Raw genomic sequence first — 19218 nt, 5'->3', positions numbered from 1 at the left:
ATATATGTTAGAATAAAAATGAAGGATAAATTAGCAAGCAAAAAAGCACGGCTGTTATATAAACAAAAGGTACGTTTATTAGATCTAGCATCCAATGGCACAAAATAGAAAGACCCAACACAGCCGAGTTTCAGCATAAATATGCCTGCATCAGGGCTCAGGTAATTCTGGATCAAATAGGCACAAATACAGCTGAGAAAGCAGTAAAAACATACAGCCACCGACGAGGCTCTTATCATAGGCAACTGAGCAATTTAATAATGCAGCTATCGCCATATATGCTATTTATTGGAAGTTATTAACTGCCCTTTTCATGAAGAGATTCACCCAAAGCAGTTTACAATACATTGACTGGTAATCGGGTATTAGCATAGCCTAGAAAATGTGAGGTTCGTCCAGTCTGCCCAATAGTCACATTCATTCTCAAGGTACATTATTTCCCCCCAAATTTGCGGGGGGTTCCATTCCAGGAACCCCCGCGAATTTCAAAAACCCGCAAATGCGGGTTTTCGCCTGTCAAAAGGCAGGGGAGGCAGGAGAGGGCAGCTGGAGCGCCGGCGGGTGAAAGAGAATCACCCGCGGTCTGCTCCGACCGCCTCTTCCTGTAGTAAAGTCGGGCTACACCAATCGGGAGCTGCTGTGCTACAGGAAGAGGCGGTCGGAGCAGACCGCAAATGATTGAGTCCGCGAACCGCGAATTCGCGGGGGCACACTGTAATCATAAGTATTTTCCCTCTCTGTCCCAGCCGGCTCACAATCTGACTTTGGTGCCTGGAGCAATGCAATAGCAACATATCAGAAATATTACAGGACAATTTGTCTTCATTATTGAATAAACTTTTCAGGGGTCATGGGTAGGGTTACCAGAGGGCCGGGAAAATTCAGCTATGTCCTCTGTTTAGAGGTCTGTCCATGTGCCTGGAGGGATTTCCAAAAACGGGCAGTCCAGGTTTTGGAAGGCCCCCGAGCTCAGGGCTGCGTCTGGAGGACCTCTGCGCATGCACAGAGGCCCTCCAGATGTGGTCTCGAGCTCGGGAAAGAGACACGAGGTTCGTGTGGAGGTGTGGCCGGGGACAGAACAAGGCGGGATTATAGTGTAATGGGGTGGAGCCAGGTAGCCTCTTTTTAAAAAAAAAAAAAAAGATGAAATCAGGCAAGCCCAGTCATGGGGAGGGATCGAGGCAGCAGTATGAATTCATTTTTCTTTACGTAAAGTAGCAGCCAGGTGAGAATGGTCAGGTGGATACAAATAACCTTTTCAAGTGGTGAGGAATTCAGGAAGTGGTGAGAAATTCAAGAAGTCTGGGCAGAGCGGGGTTCAATCCAGCTGTAATTAGCTTGTGAAATCTCCTCAAAGGTGCTGTTCCTCTTCAGGCTTTGTTTTATACTGAAGGAGATGTTTCCGATTCCATTCCCGAGCTGAAGTGGAAAAATAGAAGATTAATCACTGCAATACAGGCAGCTGTTCCTCCCCCACGCCTTCACCACGAAGGCAACCTTAAGCACAAAAGCAGAAAGGAGGGGAAATGGGAAGGAAGGTGCCCTCTAAGAAGTGGAAGGGCTCCTCCGGGGACCAGCCAGTAGACTCTTGGAAGGGTCCCAGGAGGCTACTGCAAGACTAGGCCCACAGGCCTGGGCAGATCAGCCGCCACCCACCCCTGACAGCTTCCACGGACCGAGCGAGAACTTGGGAGCCAAATTAAGGAGAGAGGGCTTGTCAGGAAAGCGGACGGAGCTAAATCAGAGGCCCGGCATTGGTGGGGATTGGGTGTGTACATATATCTCTGGAACCACTGAAAGTTGTTCATGACCAGGCCTGTGTACATCGTGCAAATAAAAGTGTCCATAATTTATTAGCCGACTTTGTTCACAGACTTTTTTTTGTTTGTTTGTTTTCTAGGGGGGGGGAAGAGGGTGAACCCACCTGCTAACACTTCTTTTCCCCAGGTGGAGGCACTGAGCGCCAACCGAATGACGGGCCGATGGAGACCGCCTTCGTGGGTCTCCAGCCAGGTTGGGCTCCGGACTCAGAGCCACCCTGAATAGGGTTGCCAGATTTTACGATCGTAAAATCCGGACACCCTAGACCTGCCCCCAAGCTCGCCCATCTACGCCCCCCACCTGCCTGCTTTGATCAGGCAGGAGGCAATCCGCGCATGCCCAACGCGATTGAGAGGACAAAGTGCCGGGTTTCGAAAAGCCGTCCAGACCCCCGAACAAGTCCAGGGAAATCCGGACGTCTGGTAACCCCAGCCCTGATGAGGCACTACATAAAATTTTGTTGCAAATTTGGAGCGTGCAAAATCTTGCACCAGTTCTAAAACCCAGCCATTTTTAAGCCCAATATCAGTAGTGCATTTCAGGATATTGCACAAAACACCGTCACGCATAGAGTAACTGATCTACTTTAGCTTAATTTTTTTTTGTAGTTTGATTCTGTTTGAAAAGTTGGCTCCGCATTCTTGTGAACGACCGCGTAAAAATGTAGGCGCGATTTGCCAGCGCGCCCCGCTTAGCGGGAACACAGGCTCCCGCCAAAAAACGCAGGAGGCGTTCTCAGGAGCGGAGAGTGGAAGAGAGGGGGGCCCAAGGCACTGTGGTGTCACGCCGGCCCGAGGGGAGTAAATTCTAGGAAGGTCGCCCAAAACCGAGTGCTAAGCTAGTATCCTAGATTGGCAGAGTCGGTGCGTCAAATCTGTTAATAGAATACTAGCGTCGAGTCTGCAGTTAGGCGCTAAAAACTTTAGGTGCAAGCACATAGGCCACGTATGGCCTATATGTGGCATTTTAGTGCGAATAATTGGACTGCTCCTGACACGCAAATGCCCCTCCCACATTAATGCCCCATGAGAGAAGTTAGCACCAATTCTTGGATTTTATCACTAATTATTTCTCAGTTAATTTTATTATGGGCCTAACTGGCCCTATTCTATAATTGTGTATCCAATCATGTATCTACATTTGGGCACTATTTATAGAATATGGGGAGTGGCTTTACTCAGGGGTGCGGGGGGGAGGAGTGAGGTACTCTGGTGGTGTCCCAAGCAGTGGGACCAGGAAATGACATCAGAGAGATAGCTGAGGCTACAGAGTTCCACGCATTTGCACTTTTGGACTGTTTGCTCCACGTATCTACTACCTTAGGACGATCAGGGACCCCTGAAGAAGACCATCTTGCCGAAACACGGACCGTGTTGGGTCCCATGCTCTCGGCGGATTAGGTCCTCAAGGTTTCTATGTGGATCTTTTACGTTTTCAATAAAGTCCATTTCAGGAACTTCGTCACTCCACAGTGTTTTTTGGTTTCTCCTGGATTTTATGCTCTGTGGATATCTTAGGGTCAATTTCTTTGTTTTGCTTGCTGCGGGTGAAAATTTGGAGAAGTATGGGGGGGGAGGTGCTTGGTCAGGCGTTGCTGAATGCCACCACTCTGGGTGCTTCCTTCCCTCGCTATACTGCTGGTCCCAAGGCACTGGTCTCAAAACTTTCAAAACAATTGGGGGGGGAGGTGCTACATTGAACACAGCTGACCCTTCCTTGGGGGTGCTCAGTCGTCCAGTGCGACTGCAGAGCTGCAGTTATGTCATAAGGCCAGACCCCCAAACACTTACAGCAGTACAAGCGGTTGACTTTTGTGATGTCCTCAGGGCTGAAGTCTTGCCGGTTTCCAATATTCACGTTGGGGTCTGGCTTGGGGACAATGGTGGGTCGCCTGTTACGCGAGAAGGCAGTTCTGCACAGAACATGAACAAAATAGCCTGGTCAGTACCAGCAGCATATGCATGACGTTCTTTGTTACACGTGTGCACCAAATTTGCCAGCTCTGTCCCTATCTGTGCGAGTGACCTCGGGATTAGTCACACGATCCCACTGTGCCTCAGTCCTAATCCCTGGCTCTACTTCAGGGTACGTGACCTCAAGATAAGTCACTTCGTATGCCTATGACTTGGTTCTAATCCCCGGCTCTGCCTCTGTGCGTGTGATCCTGAGAGATTCCCATTATGTCCCTATGCCTATGACTTGGTTCTAATCCCCGGCTCTGCCTCTGTGCGTGTGATCCTGAGAGATTCCCATTATGTCCCTATGCCTATGACTTGGTTCTAATCCCCAGCTCTGCCTCTGTGTGTGTGATCCTGAGAGATTCCCATTATCTTCTTGGGCCTCAGTCCTAATCCCTGGCTCTACTTCAGGGTACGTGACCTCAGGATAAATCACTTCATATGCTTATGACTTGGTTCTAATCCCTGGCTCTGCCTCTGTGTGTGTGATCCTGAGAGATTCCCATTATGTCCCTATGCCTATGACTTGGTTCTAATCCCCGGCTCTGCCTCTGTGTATGATCCTGAGAGATTTCCATTATCTCCCTCTGCCTCAGTCCTAATCCCTGGCGGAACAGAAACCAAGAAGCTGATTTTAAGAACATAAGAACATAAGAAGTTGCCTCCACTGAGGCAGACCAGAGGTCCATCTCGCCCAGCGGTCCGCTCCCACGGCGGCCCATCAGGCCCACTGCCTGAACAGTGGTCTCTGACTAATTTTGTAATTTACCTCTAATCCTATCCCTATAACCTTACCTCTACTCCTATCTGTACCCCTCAATCCCTTTGTCCTCCAGGTACCTGTCCAGACCTTCTTTGAAGCCCTATTTTGGCTGCTAAACCCGTCTTTTCCTTCAGGGTGGTGGGGTTCTGTGCGATGCCGGAGCCCTGTCTTACCTCCCATAGTGCATTATTGAGTTGTAATCATAGCGCGTCCCCAGGTTGTTCGTATTCACTTTCCGAAAGTTACTCTCCATGCCTGAGGGGAAAGAGGAGGACATTAGGAGATATCACGGCTCATACTTTGAGACCTGACCACATAGCAGTGGGACATGAAGTACTTGAGCGGTTCTTCTGCTCACCGGCTACATGGACCAAAACTTTGGAATGATCTACCCGCCCATATTCGTGACTCTCCCTACACTGGCTGAATTTAAAAGGAATAATAATAACAACAACTTTATTTTCATATACCGCAATACCACAAACAGTTCAGAGCGGTTTACAGAGGAAGAGACTGTATACAGACAGCGATATTAGAAAAAAAAAAACAACAAAAAAAAACAACTTTCAAAATGACATTAGCATGGTAAGATTAATAAAATTTTTCCTGGAAGTGTTTTAGAAGTACATCATGGTAGAAATGGAGTCGGAGAAATTTGTCAATGAGATAAGTTTTGATTGACTTCCTAAAAGTTTGGTAAGAAAGAGCGTTTGAGAAATTAAAGGGATGGAAAGAGAGAAGGGGATTACGTGATGGATCGGACTGAAAGGTTTTTAGTTGCCATGAGGGATGGGGTGTGGAAGGCTGTGTTTTTCACTCCTCTTCTGTACCCCGACTCCCACCTCAGCAATTCCTTAGATCAGATCCCACACACACACATACAATACAGATTGAAGAAAAGTGATAAGATTTCACATTATCTCCGAGAATTACCCTGGCTACTTATAGAAGGGAGAATACTTTATAAATTCTATTGTATATTATTTAAAATACATTTTAGAGAAACTGCTGACTAAGAAATGACGACACTTTTCAGTATCCAGTCATACAGAATATAAGATACGAGGGCTGTTCAAAAAGTATCAGACCTTAATTTTTCTTGCATAAACAAATAAAGCTAGGGAGGTGTGATTTGGTGCACGTAAGTAGGAGACCCTAATGCGCATGCTTGAATTTTTCCCCCGCCTACAGAAGCTGTCAGTCACCGGCAGACCGCCGATGAATGAGGAAGTGTAAATGAGCGCCGTCCGATTTTCATTTTTGACAAAATGACAGAAAAAGTTGAACAACGCTACCGCATTAAATTGTGTGGAAAGCTTGGCGATTCCCAAGTGGAAACGATCCGCAAGATTCAACGGGCCTTTGGGGACGAGGCAATGGGCACCGCACAGATAAAGGAGTGGTACAACCGCTTCAGAGATGGCCGCACATCAGTGGAGAGTGAAGCAGGTTCTGGTAGGCCCTCAACATCCAGAAATGAGATCGTCACTGACCGAGTGAGGACCCTGGAGATGCAGGATTGTCGAATCACCAAGGGGTACTACCAAGAGGTTCTGCGCCACCTTCGTAACGCTGCGGGCAATTGGCAGCTCCATCACGATCACGCACCTGCCCATTCTTCAGTTTCCGGGCCAAACACAACACACCTGTGATTCGTCAGGCTCCCTGCTCTCCCGACATGACTCCCTTGTGACGTCCCCAAGCTGAAAATGCCCCTGAAAGGGACCAGATTTCAGTCAAGAGAAGACGTCAGGCAGAATGCAACGGACCTGTTGCGAGCAATCTCAAAAGAGGCGTTCCAGCGCTGCTTCCGACAGTGGCCGAACCGTTGGAAGAAGGGGACTCCTTTGAAGGAGATTAGTATTAGATTTTTGTATCTGAATACGATTATTTTTTTTATGAATAAAGGTGGGATACGGATACTTTTTGAATAGCCCTCGTACAATAAAACTTTTAACTGCACACGGGCATATCAAGCGGCAAAAGTTTGGAAAACACTGTCAACTACTATTAACCAGTAATTTAATTTTAAGTGCTTCAAAAAAGACCTGAAGACGTATCTATTTCAAGAGTTTGTTATTATTAATTCCAAAACTTGTAATACTACCTAATAATTTGTATCACCATCATTACTTATGCAAACCGCTGTGAACTCCATCAGTGGCGTAGTACGGGGGGGAGGGGTCCGCCATGGGCACGGTCTTGGTAAGGGTGCCGGCGCCCAGTCTCCTCTCCGCCCTCCCCCCCCCCCCCCGTGCGCCCTTTCCCTTCCCTCGTACCGTTTTCATTTTCCCTATGCTACCAGCATCGCCTCTCTTGGCCATCACTTCCGGGCCCCGCGCTTATGAAGTGACGGCAGAGGCTGGCCGACACGACGCGGGCAACAGGTTCTTGATGCTGCTCAGGCCTGGAACATTTAAAAGGCACGCAGGAAAGGGGCGCGCGTGCGGCAGGGGGGGTGTCAGAAAGGAGCAGGGAGGGGCGCAACTCACTCTCGCTACGCCACTGAACTTCATGGAGGCATTGGCGGTATATAAATAAAGATTGTATTTTATCCCCCCCCCCCCCCCCGCTGGATCGCTGCTTTAGTGACACAGCCCAGGCACAGGCTTTCCACAGTCGTACGCGTCTGCGCCCCCTCACCAGGCATGATGTTTTCAAAGAAAATGTCCACGAAACCATCCCGGTCGCTGCGGTTCTGCTCGTGATGGAATCCCAGAGCGTGAAGGAGCTCGTGCTGCACAATGCCCTTAAAAACGCAGCCCTGCCGCTGCAGGGAGACCACCTGCAGGCCCCGGTTCCTCCCGATGAAAGAAAAGCACCTGGAGGGACAGAGAACATGGGAGAGTGGGAGTGAGAGGTGAAGGGGTAGTATGCTCATTTACCGGCGCACGTCATGCCACACACATTCTCCGCCCCCCCCTAACCACGCCCACTTTTCAGGGAGGCATTCTTAAGCGCCTGGTAGGGGTTCATAGACAACCCCGCGAAAGACAAAGGCGAGCGCCGACAACTGAGCGCAAGACGGAGGCGCGCACCGAAGAAAATTACAGTTTTTAGGGGCTCCGACGGGGGGTTTTGTTGGGGAGCTCCCCCAGTTTACTTAATAGAGATCGCGCCGGCGTTATGGGGGGTTTGGGGGGTTGTAACCGTCCACATTTTACTGTAAACTTAACTTTTTCCCTAAAAACAGGGAAAAAGTGAAGTTTTCAGTAAAATGTGGGGGGTTACAACCCCCCACAACGCCCCCACAACGTGGCGCGATCTCTATTAAGTAAAGTTGGGGGGTTCCCCCCCCATCGGAGCCCGAAAAACAGTAATTTTCTGCGGTGCGCACCTCCGCGCTGCGCTCAATTGTCTGCGCGCGCCTTTATCCCGGCGCGCTTTTGACCTGACACCCCTGGTAGGTGCCATGCCGAATTCCACATGTAACTTCAATCTGTGTTAAATTATTTTGTTGTGGTTTTTTTAATGACTCTTAATGTCAATTAAAGTTAATTAACCATTTAATTGGCAGATGGTGGAACTTGATGCAGATCGCCCATAAGAGCTTCTGAGCAACAATGCCAAATAAAGGGTTAAACAATTTGGAGCTGCGCTCTTAATGCGGCTCGGCACCGCCCACGTAGGTGCCATTTCTAGAACCTGTCCCTCTGAGCACACGTGCGACGCACTACCGGAAATAGTAAACCTCACCAGCATAACAATGTTTACTCATTTTTAAAGCCTTAGAACATAAAACTCCAGCCTTTATATTTAGACTTTTAATACCTTACACTACCTCTAGATCTCTTAGATCTCAAGACCAGCACCTATTAGTAATTCCTTCACTAAAAGTTATTAACACAAGGCGTAACACAATCTTTTCCATAACAGCCCCTCAATCTTGGAACAATCTTCCACTGTACCTAAGACAGGAAAAAAACCTAGCAAAATTTAAGTCCGAACTTAAAAGTTTTCTATATATAGATGCCTTTAATGACTAATTTTTCTTTTCGCATTCTTAATTCAAAAGGTCAATTGTCTTTGTCTCCCTTCCTATTGTTTTTCCCCTGAATTAAATATTTTAAAATTGAATCAATGATTTTAATACTGAATGTAACCATTAAATAATTTTCCTTTTGTCTCATTATAATTTGTTGATATACCCTTTAAATGTAATGTTATATTTGTATTTTAGATAATCGTTTGTTTAATTTAATAATTGTAAGTGTGTTACCAAAAATTTTTTATATATCTGTACATCGCCTTGAATTTTGAATAGGCGATAAATCAAAAACATTTAATAAACTTGGATAAACTTGGATATCTCCTTTTATTCCAGTCGCTCGTATGGTACTTGTTCTCGGCTCGTCCTCTTACCTGCTCCTCATACCGCTTCACGCAGCTGCTTCTTTCCCCCCCCCCACCCCCCCTCCCCAGAAGTAAACTGGCCCTGGTGCAAGGAGACAAAAGATTCATCCAGCCCCTCGGTTCCGACGTGGACTTACCCGGACTGAGATTCTATGGAGATAAAATCCTGTTCGTTGTTCCGTGGTTGGAATCTGATGCAGGTCCTGGAGCTGAAGGACTGCAGCCCGCTCTCGATTACCGCCCGCTCGTTATTACCTAAGAGGAAGCAAAGAGAAAAAGAAATGTTCAACGTGACAGAGGAAGAATGGAATATTAAGCTAAGGATGTGTTTTTTTTCGTTTCTGTTGCCCAGTTGTGAAAAGAAACGCGTCTTTTAGCTTTGCCGTCCTTTTGTTACCTAAAGCATCTTAGTATGTAGTAATCAGTGTTTCTTACTGAAGACTGAGGCGATGACATATGGGACAACCACCTGCCCATTGTCAGCACTGGGCCACCGGCAACGGTCGGACGCACAGCGGTCAGAATTTCCTAGCGGGTCGACAGCGATGTCGCCAAAGATGATGGGAGGGCTGTGAGAAGGAAGTTGGCCCGTCACTGGGGAGAAGACAAGAAAAGAAAGTCAACCGATATGGAAGCGTGTGAGGTTTCTGTCGGGCCCACGGCCGCCTCATCCCCCTCGGCTTCCACCATCATTCAGATCACTCATTCTGCCACAACCGTAATCGCTATTTGCTCCACCTTTGCCTCAGTCCAGCCACTCCCACATTTCTCGATATCATTCATCACTCCTGCCAGGTCTCCTTCATGCTCACCATTGTCTAAACTGCTTTTCTCATGCCCAGCCATAATCATCATTTCCCTTCTTCACCTCCTCCCTCTGCCAGTAGGTGTCGCTCTTAATGATGATCATGAATCTACTTCACCCAATGGCGTAGCTATGGGTGGGCACAGGCCCACCCATTTTGGTTCAGGCCCACCCAAAGGCATCACGACACTGCCCTCTCTCCTCTGCGGCATCTGCCCTCCTATCTCTCAAGCCTGTCCTTCCCCAGTACCCCTTTCCCGCATCCCCAGCATCTGCAGAGACTCATTTTTGCTGCCGTCCTGAAAGCTTTCCTCTGCCGTGACCCGCCAGACAGGAAACAGGAAATGACATCAGTGAGGGTGGGACGCAGCAGAGGAAAGCCTTTGGGGCCTGCGCTGGCAGCAAAAATGACTCCACTGCTGCCTTCCACCCCACTCTTACCAGGTCCCCTTCCACCCCATCTCTACTGCTGCTTTCCACTTCACTTTCACGTCACCCACCACCTTGTCTCCATCTTCTTCCTCACCCACATTGTCCTAGGTGTCACCATCATGCATAGGGTTACCATATTTGTGAAGACAAACAAAAGGCTACATGACTCCACCAACAGCCCCACCCACAGTTCACCCATTTCCTTAGCCCCCCCCCTCCCCATCCTCTGTACCCTTTTAGTGCTTATCTCTCTCACTCTCCCTTCCTCCAACCCACTTCCTACAAGGGTACTTCTCTCATACTCTCTCTTTCCAACCCTTTGGGTGCTTCTGTCTTTCTTTCTCTCGTTCTCTCCTTCCATCCCCCCTCCCATGGGTACTCCTCTCTCTCCTTCCAACCTCCTCTCCTGCTGTTTTTGTCTCGCTCCTCCCATCCAGCATTACCCTACTCCATGCTCTTTTTTTCCAGCACTCTTTCTTTTCCCTAATGCTTCTCCAGTCATCCCTCCTTCCATGCTGTTTCTCCAGCCCCTTCCCTCCGTCCCTCCCTTTATGCTGTTTCTCCAGTCCTCCCTCCCTTCATGCTATTTCTCCAGCCTCCTCCACGCCAACATTGCTTCACCTCATGACCTCTTTGGCTCTCGACCTCTCTACCTACCTCCTCCCAGGTCCGGCTGCTGTAATTGAATCTTCAGGAAGCCATCAGCAGCAGCAAGCTAAACCTGCTGCTGCCGGCCTGCCCCGTAAACTGTCTCTCCGCAAGTCCCGCCTATGCGGGAACAGGAAGTCACTGCAGAGAGGTGGCTTCCGGGGCAGACCTGCAGCAGCTGGCTTACTTCATTGCTGCTGCTGGCTCCATGAAGATTCAATTACAGTGGCCGGGCCTGTGTAGGAGTCGGCAGAGCTGGTTAAACCTGGACAGACACCCTCGAAAAAAAGGACATGTGCAGGTTTTCCATGATGTCTAGTATCATTGTTCATGCAGGGACTTCTAGCTCTAAAGAACTACAAAGTTTATAAATGGCTTGGGTTAAAACCAGTACTGGATTAGCCTAATCCTTAATTTAGGAGTCAGAAGGCAATGATCTGCCATGCATGGAGTACAACACGGTTGCTAGGGCCCTCCAAAATCAGAACGCAAACCTCAAAACAGCGACTCACACAGGTGTTCATTGACCTTCAGGATCTGGTCTGAGATGTCCGGATCCTTCTTGCTGCTGTCTGCCCTCAGTCTTCCAACTGCATTGGAAATGACAATGAAAAGACTGTTAGATAATCCGTAGGGTAACCTGGACTTGGGGTTGGGATGGGGTGAGGTGGCATGTACCTATATCCAGCTTCCAAGTTACCAATTTCAGGAGGAGGATTTTAGGCCAGTCCTGGATTTCTGACAACCTCATCTTGATGCATCTTGGCCCCCGAAGCACTGATTTTGATGAATGGAATCGAGGGCTACAAATCCCATACGGATTGAGACCTCTGGGTTTTACTTCCATGCTTTCACTAGAAGTAAAACCCAGATGTCTCAATCTGTCCTCCTTTTCCTGGAGCCATATGGTCACCCTAAAAAGATGAGCTTTTGAAATCAGGGTTGCAAATCCCACAAAGTATCATGATAGAGTTGTTGGAAATCCAGGAGTATCCTAAAATCTCCCTCCGATATTATATTTCCTACTTATCTCAGAAGAAAAAAAAAAAAAATCCCCTACATCTCCCTGTTTGCAATGGAGCAAACCAGAAGACTCAGACTCTTGACATGGGTGAGGTAGTGACCGCACTATGACCCTCAGTCCCCGTACCTCTACTTGGGGGCCTGGACAGTCTTAGTGTTACCATATGGCTCCAGAAAAAGGAGGACGGATTGAGACATCCAGGTTTTACTTCCATTGACAGGGGATAGACTGAGACATCTGAGGTTTACTTCCATTGCTTTCAATGGAAGTAAAACCCGGATGTCTCAATCCATCCTCCTTTTTCTGGAGTCATATGGTAACCCTAGACCTGGTGGTTTCTCTTTTCTCCTCTGGCGCAGCTGGAATCAGGGCTGCGATCCTGGCACCAGGAGCTTTCATTAAAAACTACCTGGTAATTTTTCTTCCTCTTTTGAAGAGATGCTCCCTCCCACTGTCCCTAGTCTGCGAACAGCTTCTGAACTGCTAGCATGCCGACATCGTTACTGATAGGGTAGGGTAGCAGGTTAATAACTGGAATATAGGTTTTCCCAGTAGATTGATCCTAGTTCAGGATTTATCCCACTGCATGCTGGGACTTGTAGTCTTGCTTTTGCAATTGGGAACTCAAAATTCCAATTCACTGCATGAACTGGGGGGTCAACCTTGTTAGGCAAATCTGGAGCCAACTGGCAACCCTGCTTGTGTACCCGAATGGTCCAAATGGTAGAGCTTCCAGACTCATGACTAGGTTGGAAGAAAGCCAGCCCGCAGTTAGTTACCGGAGGGAAAGAATTCCTTCTCGTGGGGCTTCCCAAGCAGTAGGACTGAGTTATAGCCATCCTGTACCTGCAAAGGAAAGAAAGTGATAACCATTATTGCCATCTTCTGTAAGATACAAAATGTATGTAGAAGAAATTCATAGAGATGCCCCTTAAAAGTTTACAATTTTGTTAAGACGGACAGACAACAAGAGACTAGGGGCCAGATTCTCAAACCGGCTCCAGCGTGGCAGTGTATTACCGCGCAATTATCGGAACGGCTCGCCGCGGTCTTTTCTGAGCTTCCTGGCGGTCTCCGACGTTGCCATGCAAATGTATTACGACCAGGTCACAAATATTTAAAAAATGGCCGTAAAATGGACTCATTAATATTTAAACGAACCACAGGCAATTCTCCATCATCGCCGAGTGATTCTCCCCAAATTACCGGCTGGTCCGGAAGTGCCGGTACTGTGAAAAGCAAGCCCTTGGCGTGCGTTTCTGGCTAAGGTTCTTGATAAAATTTGTGACCCAGTAGAGACAAGACACTGTCCCTACATACAGCGGCCTTGATTGGTTGTTGTATTTTTTTAAGTCATCATATTAAATCACTCATTATTGAATCAGATATCGTTTGTATATTATAAGAGGACAATTCATTACGGGAGTTTTATCCGAGTGTAACGGATTTTTTATCTATTCAAGGAAATGGAGATTTTACCCCGGGAATGACTAATGTAATATTCCGATCTTGGGGAAATAAGGGGGTTCGGTTTATTGCTTAGATTTTGGATGAGACTGGGAAGATAAGGAGATTTCCAGACCTTTCTTTACATTACACTAGTGATTTCTATTCCGCCATTACCTTGCGGTTCAAGGCAGATTACATCCAAACTAAAAACAAAAATGACATTCAAAATTTGAAGGAATAGAATAAGCGATGACATAGAATTTTTAAGGTAATATATGTTGGGTAAAGAGTTACCAAAGGGTTAACAGGACTTAACAGTAGGAAGTGGACCAGGGTCATTCTGTTCAATATGTTTGTGAGCGACATTGGTGAAGGATCAGAAGGTAAAGTTTGCCTTTTTTTTTTTGCGGATAATATCCAGATTTGTAACAGAGTGGATACTCCTGGAGGGAGTGGAAAACATGAAAAAGGATCTGCAAAATGGTTCTAACATTTGGCATTGGAGGAATCAATTACATCGCTTATTTTTATTTGAGAGTTGGGAGGTTCGAGGTTCGCCTAAAAAAAACTCATCTTTTTATGGAGGTTTGGGATCCTTATATTCAGAATCTTTCACCAAAAATACGAAGTTTGGTTATCAATGATTTATTATGAAAATTTAGGTTTACTAATTACATTCCAGTTATTTATTTTAATTCTTTATTTTTGTCAACTTTCATCCAGGGCGAGGGATTTCATTTAGGGGAAGATAGTGGGTAGGGGATGGAATTAAGGGGGTGTAGATAAGATTGAATTAATTCATATGGAAATTAAATTTGAAAGAATGATTTAAATTTGTATGAAATATTATTGTAATTCTTATTGTATTGAATGTATTTTTGTATTATCCTATTGTGATGATTATTCGATTCTTTCAATAAAAATTGTTATACATAAAATTCAGTGCAAAGAAGTGCAGAGTGATGCATTTGGGGAGTAGAAATCCGAGGGGAGCCATACGTGCTGGGAGGTGAGAGGGACCTTGGGGTGAGAGTGTCTGAGGATCTGAAAGTGATAAGAATGTGATAAGGCGGTGGCTGTAATCAGAAGGATGCTAGGGTGTATAGAAAGAGGAGCAACCAGCAGAAAAAGGGAAGTGTTGATGTCTCTGTACAGGTTGTTGGTGAGGCCACACTGGGTGTACTATGTTCAGTTTTGGAAGCTGTATCTGGCGAAGGATATTAAGACTTGAAGCGGTCCAGAGGAAGGCGACAAAATCGGTAGGGGGTTTGCGCCAAAAGGAGTATGAAAAACAGACTGGAAGACCTAAATATGTATACTCTGGAGGAGAGGAGGGACAGGGGAGATACGATACACACATTTAAATACTTGAAAGGTATTAATATAGAAACAAATCTTTTCCAGAGAAAGGAAAATGGTAAACCGAGGTTGCGGGGAGGTAGATTTAGGAGTCATGATAGGAAATTCTTTTTCACAGAGAAGGTGGTGGATGCCTGGAATGTGGAGAGGAAAACGGTGATGGAATAAAAAAAATAAAAATAAAAAAAGCATGGGATAAACACAGAGGATCTCTAATTAGAAAGTAAAATGGTCTAAATTGAAGAACTGAGGCCGATACGGGACGGACTTGCACAGATTGTGTCCCGTACACGGCGATTCGTTATGGGATGGGCTGGGGGGAGGACATCGACGGGAACTCCGCCAACTTGGGACATGAGGGCATCGTTTGTCAGACTTTACAGTAGGTATCCTAGATTTCCTAGACGAGCTCGTCTCTTTTTGAAAATTTGGGACCCTTATATTCAAAATCTTTCATTTAGAGCACAAAGTACGATTATTAATGTTTTACACGAGTATGTGAGCAGACTAATTCAGACCCCACTTAAGCTTAGCCCCGAAAGGGAGTGAGAATAGAAGGTTTAACATTTTCTCGATCTAAACTTTTGGATTTGACATTTACAGCTGCCAGATTAACATTAGCTCAGGAATGTTACCTACCTTGAGAGAACAAACCCAGTCTCTTAAGGAGCGACTTAAGAGACTGGGATTGTTCTCCCTTGAGAAGAGCAGACAAGCTGAACCCTTGGCTTGCCCAAATGATACTTGAGGCCCCCTCTTACCTTAGTTTTAGAAAACTTCTCAAAACGCACCTCTTCCGCGAACAGGGCTCTTAATCCCCCTTGCCCCCTGCTTCTCCCCTTTCCCACTCCCCCCCCCCCCCCGTTCTGTCTGCTCCCCCTCCTCCCCCCCCTCTCCCTACTAGGTCTCTCTCTCGTTATCGCTTTCCTTCCAACCCTACCTTCTGTTTTACCGTTACTACTGCTAATTCTCAGTTAAAGTGTTCCCCATATGCCACTCTTCACTGTATGTAATTTTGTTAAAATTTTGTAAATCCGTGTGTCACCGCGGATCGTAATTAATGAATGTGAACCGCCTAGAACTTCTTTGGGTATGGCGGTATACAAGAATAAAATTATTATTATTATTATATGATCGAGACTTTCAAAACACTGAAAGGAATCAACCAAATAGAGCAGGATAAAAAACTATTTACAATGTCCAATGTGACACAGACAAGAGGACACGGACTAAAGCTAAGGGGGGGACAAGTTCAGGACAAATATCAGGAAGTTCTACTTCACGCAACGAGTGGTAGAAACCTGGAATGCTCTCCCAGAAGAGGTAATTGCGGAATCCACCGTTCTAGGGTTTAAGGGTAAGTTAGATGTACACCTCCTTATGAGTGGCTTAAGGTGACATAGGTAAGGGTAAGCTAGATGCACATCTCTTATGAGAAGCTTAGAGTGATGTGGGGACTAATACTATGCCAGGGTACACCTGGCGGGGCCTCCGCGTGTGCAGATCGCCGAACTTGATGGACCTAGGGTCTGTTCCGGAGATGGCACTTCTTATGTTCTTATGTAAGGGAGCGCTTAGGAATAGTATGTGAAAAATACAGACTCTCGTCTATTTTAACCAACCAATGGGCAAAATTTGAGATATGGGGGAGATTGGAAAAAAGAAATTTCTGAAGGATTCAGCTGATCATTATGGTTTTTGGAATTAGGTTTTTTTTTTTTGGGGGGGGATGAGATATACAATGGGGATGTTTAAAATGTGTAATGGCATGTTTCTCTGTTCTTTTTCTCTTAGTTTAACAAATATTATGAGGCATATTCATTTTAAATTGTGTTTTGCATTGTTCTCATTGTATCAGAAAATATTAAATAAAGAATTAAAAAAATTAAATTAAATTAATGTTTTACATTGAAGCTTTCGAAACGTTCATTGCATCCTAATACCTGGTATTTTGTGTAACCTTCCATTCAAGGGGGGGGAGGGAATTGGGGGATGTACGAGTAGGATGGAATTGGTTATATGGAAATGTATTACAATGTAATAATTGAATATAAAATAAAAAGAATGGGGGGGGGGGTTTGAAATAGGTCATATGGAAATATATTTTGGAGGAATGATAGAAATATAATTGTGAAATTAATCGTATTGCATATCTATTTGTATATTTACTTGTTTCCTTCAATAAAATGTTATAACATAAGGGAAGGGGGGAATAGGATTTGTCTTATAAAATATTTGGAGGAATGATAGCATTTAATGGAATATATGGATTTGAATTTTCAAAAATTTGTGAAATTATTTATAATGAATGTCTATTTATATGATATAATCGTTTTACTTTGTTCCTTAAAAAAAAAAAAAAAAAAAGTTTGAAAGTACAGTAGGTATCCGCAAACAACCAGACGGTTGGATGGGCCGTAGTGCGCTTTAACGGCGACTGCCGGAGTTGGAATCGAAAGACGGCGCCGGGTGGACTTTACGGTCTATGGCCCAGAATTGTCAAAAGAAAAAAAGGCTGTCATTAACTATGGGCTCCTTTTACTAAACAGGTTTCTAGTTTTACAACCAAACAACGCGGTTTAAATGCAGGTATTTCAAGCATTTCCCTATCTGTCCTGGTGGGCTCACAATCTATCTAATGTACCTGGGGCAATGGCTTGCCCAGGGTCACAAGGAGCAGTGTGGGATTTGAACCCACAACCTCAGGGTGCTGAGGTCGGAGCTCTAGCCACTGTGCCACGCTCTCCTCCTAGGCGTGTCAGAGTATTTACCTTGTCTGCCCATGCTAAAAATCTCTAGTGTTGTTTAGTAAAACCCACCAGAAGCCCCCCCTCCCTCCCTCCCTCCCTATCGCGGATCCAACAGCCCTCGCACCCTCCCTCTCTGGCTCCCTGAATGTCGGTGGCAAAAAAAATACACAACAAACCCACCACTCTCCTGGGTCGACCCCCACTACATATATGAGTCCTCGTGCTCCCGTTGGGGGGTGGTTTGGAGAGGTGAATCCCCCCAAGTACACTTAAAACTTCCATTTTCCATTACATTTTTGGAGTTCTGGAGTTTTTCAGTGTAGTGGGGGGGGGAGGTTCCTGAGCCTGCAATTAATTTCATTATTTCTCGTCTGTGTCCTCTAATTCTGTAATCCTCAACCCTAATTCATAATTTACTTTGGTTAAATATGGTCAAACTGTGAAAGTGGATATAATTCCTAGATCTCAAAGACTGAAATGGAGATGGAGGTTGAGGGGGGGGGGGGAAAGGAGTGTGGTCAGAAGTTCTGAGACGACCAGAGCCAATTATTCCTTCATGCAGGACAGAGAGAACCAAAACTAATCATCCCAACATACAGGAGAGAGACTGAGGGAACCAAAACTCCATGCAGGAGAGGGAGATCCAATTTGAGGGGGGGGGGGGGGGGGAAGACAGCTGATACAACACTCACCTCTCTGTATTTGCCATTCAGTGGGAGGCCACAAGCTGTGGCCAGGAGCGTGGCGATCACAGTCAGACGGGCAGGACTCATTCTTCCCTCAGTCCTCTACAGGTGTAACGGCTGACACCAAGCCCATCCTGCTCTCACTTATATACCCAGGAGAATTGAGAAGTTGCTAAGTTTGGAAGGCAGAGAAAGACTTTGGAAATCCTGTGTGGTTTCTAACGGCCCAAACTCAGCAGCACTGAAGAGAGGAAGAGGGAGAGAGAAAGGGAGGGAAACATACAGACAGTTAAATAGGAGGCAAGATTAATTAATAAAACTTACACGCTGAAATCTTATTTATATTCTGCCTAAAACTAAGCAGATCACAATACAAACACACCTAAAAAGTTATAAAGCAACACTTTCCTTAGCAAAGCGTATCTCAAACAAAGCTCTAAATATGTATTATAATCATATCATGCAGTGGCATAGCCAGATCATCAATTTTGGGGGTCTCCAGTGAAGGACTGGGGGGCAATGCATTGATTCCTCCACCAAACATACCTTAAACTGGCAGGGATGCTAAGGCTTCACCATAGTCACATGGCAAATGATAAAGGTTCATCCTGTCAGCCCAATAGTCACACCTCATTACATATTCATGGTTAAATTGTCTTTTCTTTAATATTTTTGGATAATAGACCATAGAAGTCAAACTGGGCATCTTCTCCCTCAAACAGAGGAGACAGAGGGGACATGATTGAAACATTCAAGGTACTGAAGGGGATAGACTTAGTAGATAAGGACAGGTTGTTCACCCTCTCCAAGGTAGGAAGAACGAGAGGGCACTCTCTAAAGTTGAAAGGGGATAGATTCCGTACAAACATAAGGAAGTTCTTCTTCACCCAGAGAATGGTAGAAATCTGGAACGCTCTTCCGGAGTCTGTCATAGGGGAAAACACCCTCCAGGGATTCAAGACAAAGTAGATAAAGACAGGTTGTTCACCCTCTCCAAGGTAGGGAGAACAAGAGGGCACTCTCTAAAGTTGAAAGGGGATAGATTCCGTACAAACGTAAGGAAGTTCTTCTTCACCCAGAGTGGTAGAAAACTGGAACGTTCTTCCGGAGTCTGTCATAGGGGAAAACACCCTCCAGGGATTCAAGACAAAGTAGATAGACAGGTTGTTC

The 19218-nt window shown here is 45.9% G+C and overlaps 1 protein-coding gene across 1 annotated transcript; it reads right to left on the bottom strand.

Annotated features, from left to right (window-relative positions):
- Window positions 1-1213: 1213 nt before the first annotated feature.
- On the bottom strand, window positions 1214-18162 carry LOC117349499 (high choriolytic enzyme 1-like). Its single transcript, XM_033923006.1, has 9 exons — window positions 18055-18162; window positions 12584-12650; window positions 11293-11370; window positions 9331-9489; window positions 9033-9150; window positions 7186-7364; window positions 4716-4797; window positions 3612-3733; window positions 1214-1419 (listed from the first exon to the last, which is right to left on the bottom strand). The coding sequence occupies exons 1-9, from the start codon at window positions 18133-18135 to the stop codon at window positions 1352-1354; spliced, it is 954 nt and encodes a 317-aa protein (XP_033778897.1). The 5' UTR covers window positions 18136-18162; the 3' UTR covers window positions 1214-1351.
- Between the last annotated feature and the right edge of the window lie 1056 nt (window positions 18163-19218).

Source organism: Geotrypetes seraphini, chromosome 16 (genome assembly GCF_902459505.1).
Source record: "Geotrypetes seraphini chromosome 16, aGeoSer1.1, whole genome shotgun sequence".
NCBI lineage: Eukaryota > Metazoa > Chordata > Amphibia > Gymnophiona > Dermophiidae > Geotrypetes > Geotrypetes seraphini.
This window is presented reverse-complemented; position numbering and strand designations above follow the sequence as displayed.

What these genes read in the sequence shown, in the direction of transcription:
- LOC117349499 (XM_033923006.1), bottom strand. Translation starts at nt 18,135, where the DNA reads ATGAGTCCTGCCCGTCTGACTGTGATCGCCACGCTCCTGGCCACAGCT. An exon ending in TCCATAGAATCTCAGTCCGG is followed by an intron (nt 7,365 to 9,032) that starts GTAAGTCCACGT and finishes CTGTCCCTCCAG; the next exon opens with GTGCTTTTCTTTCATCGGGA. An exon ending in CTTTGAAAACATCATGCCTG is followed by an intron (nt 4,798 to 7,185) that starts GTGAGGGGGCGC and finishes CTTTCCCCTCAG; the next exon opens with GCATGGAGAGTAACTTTCGG.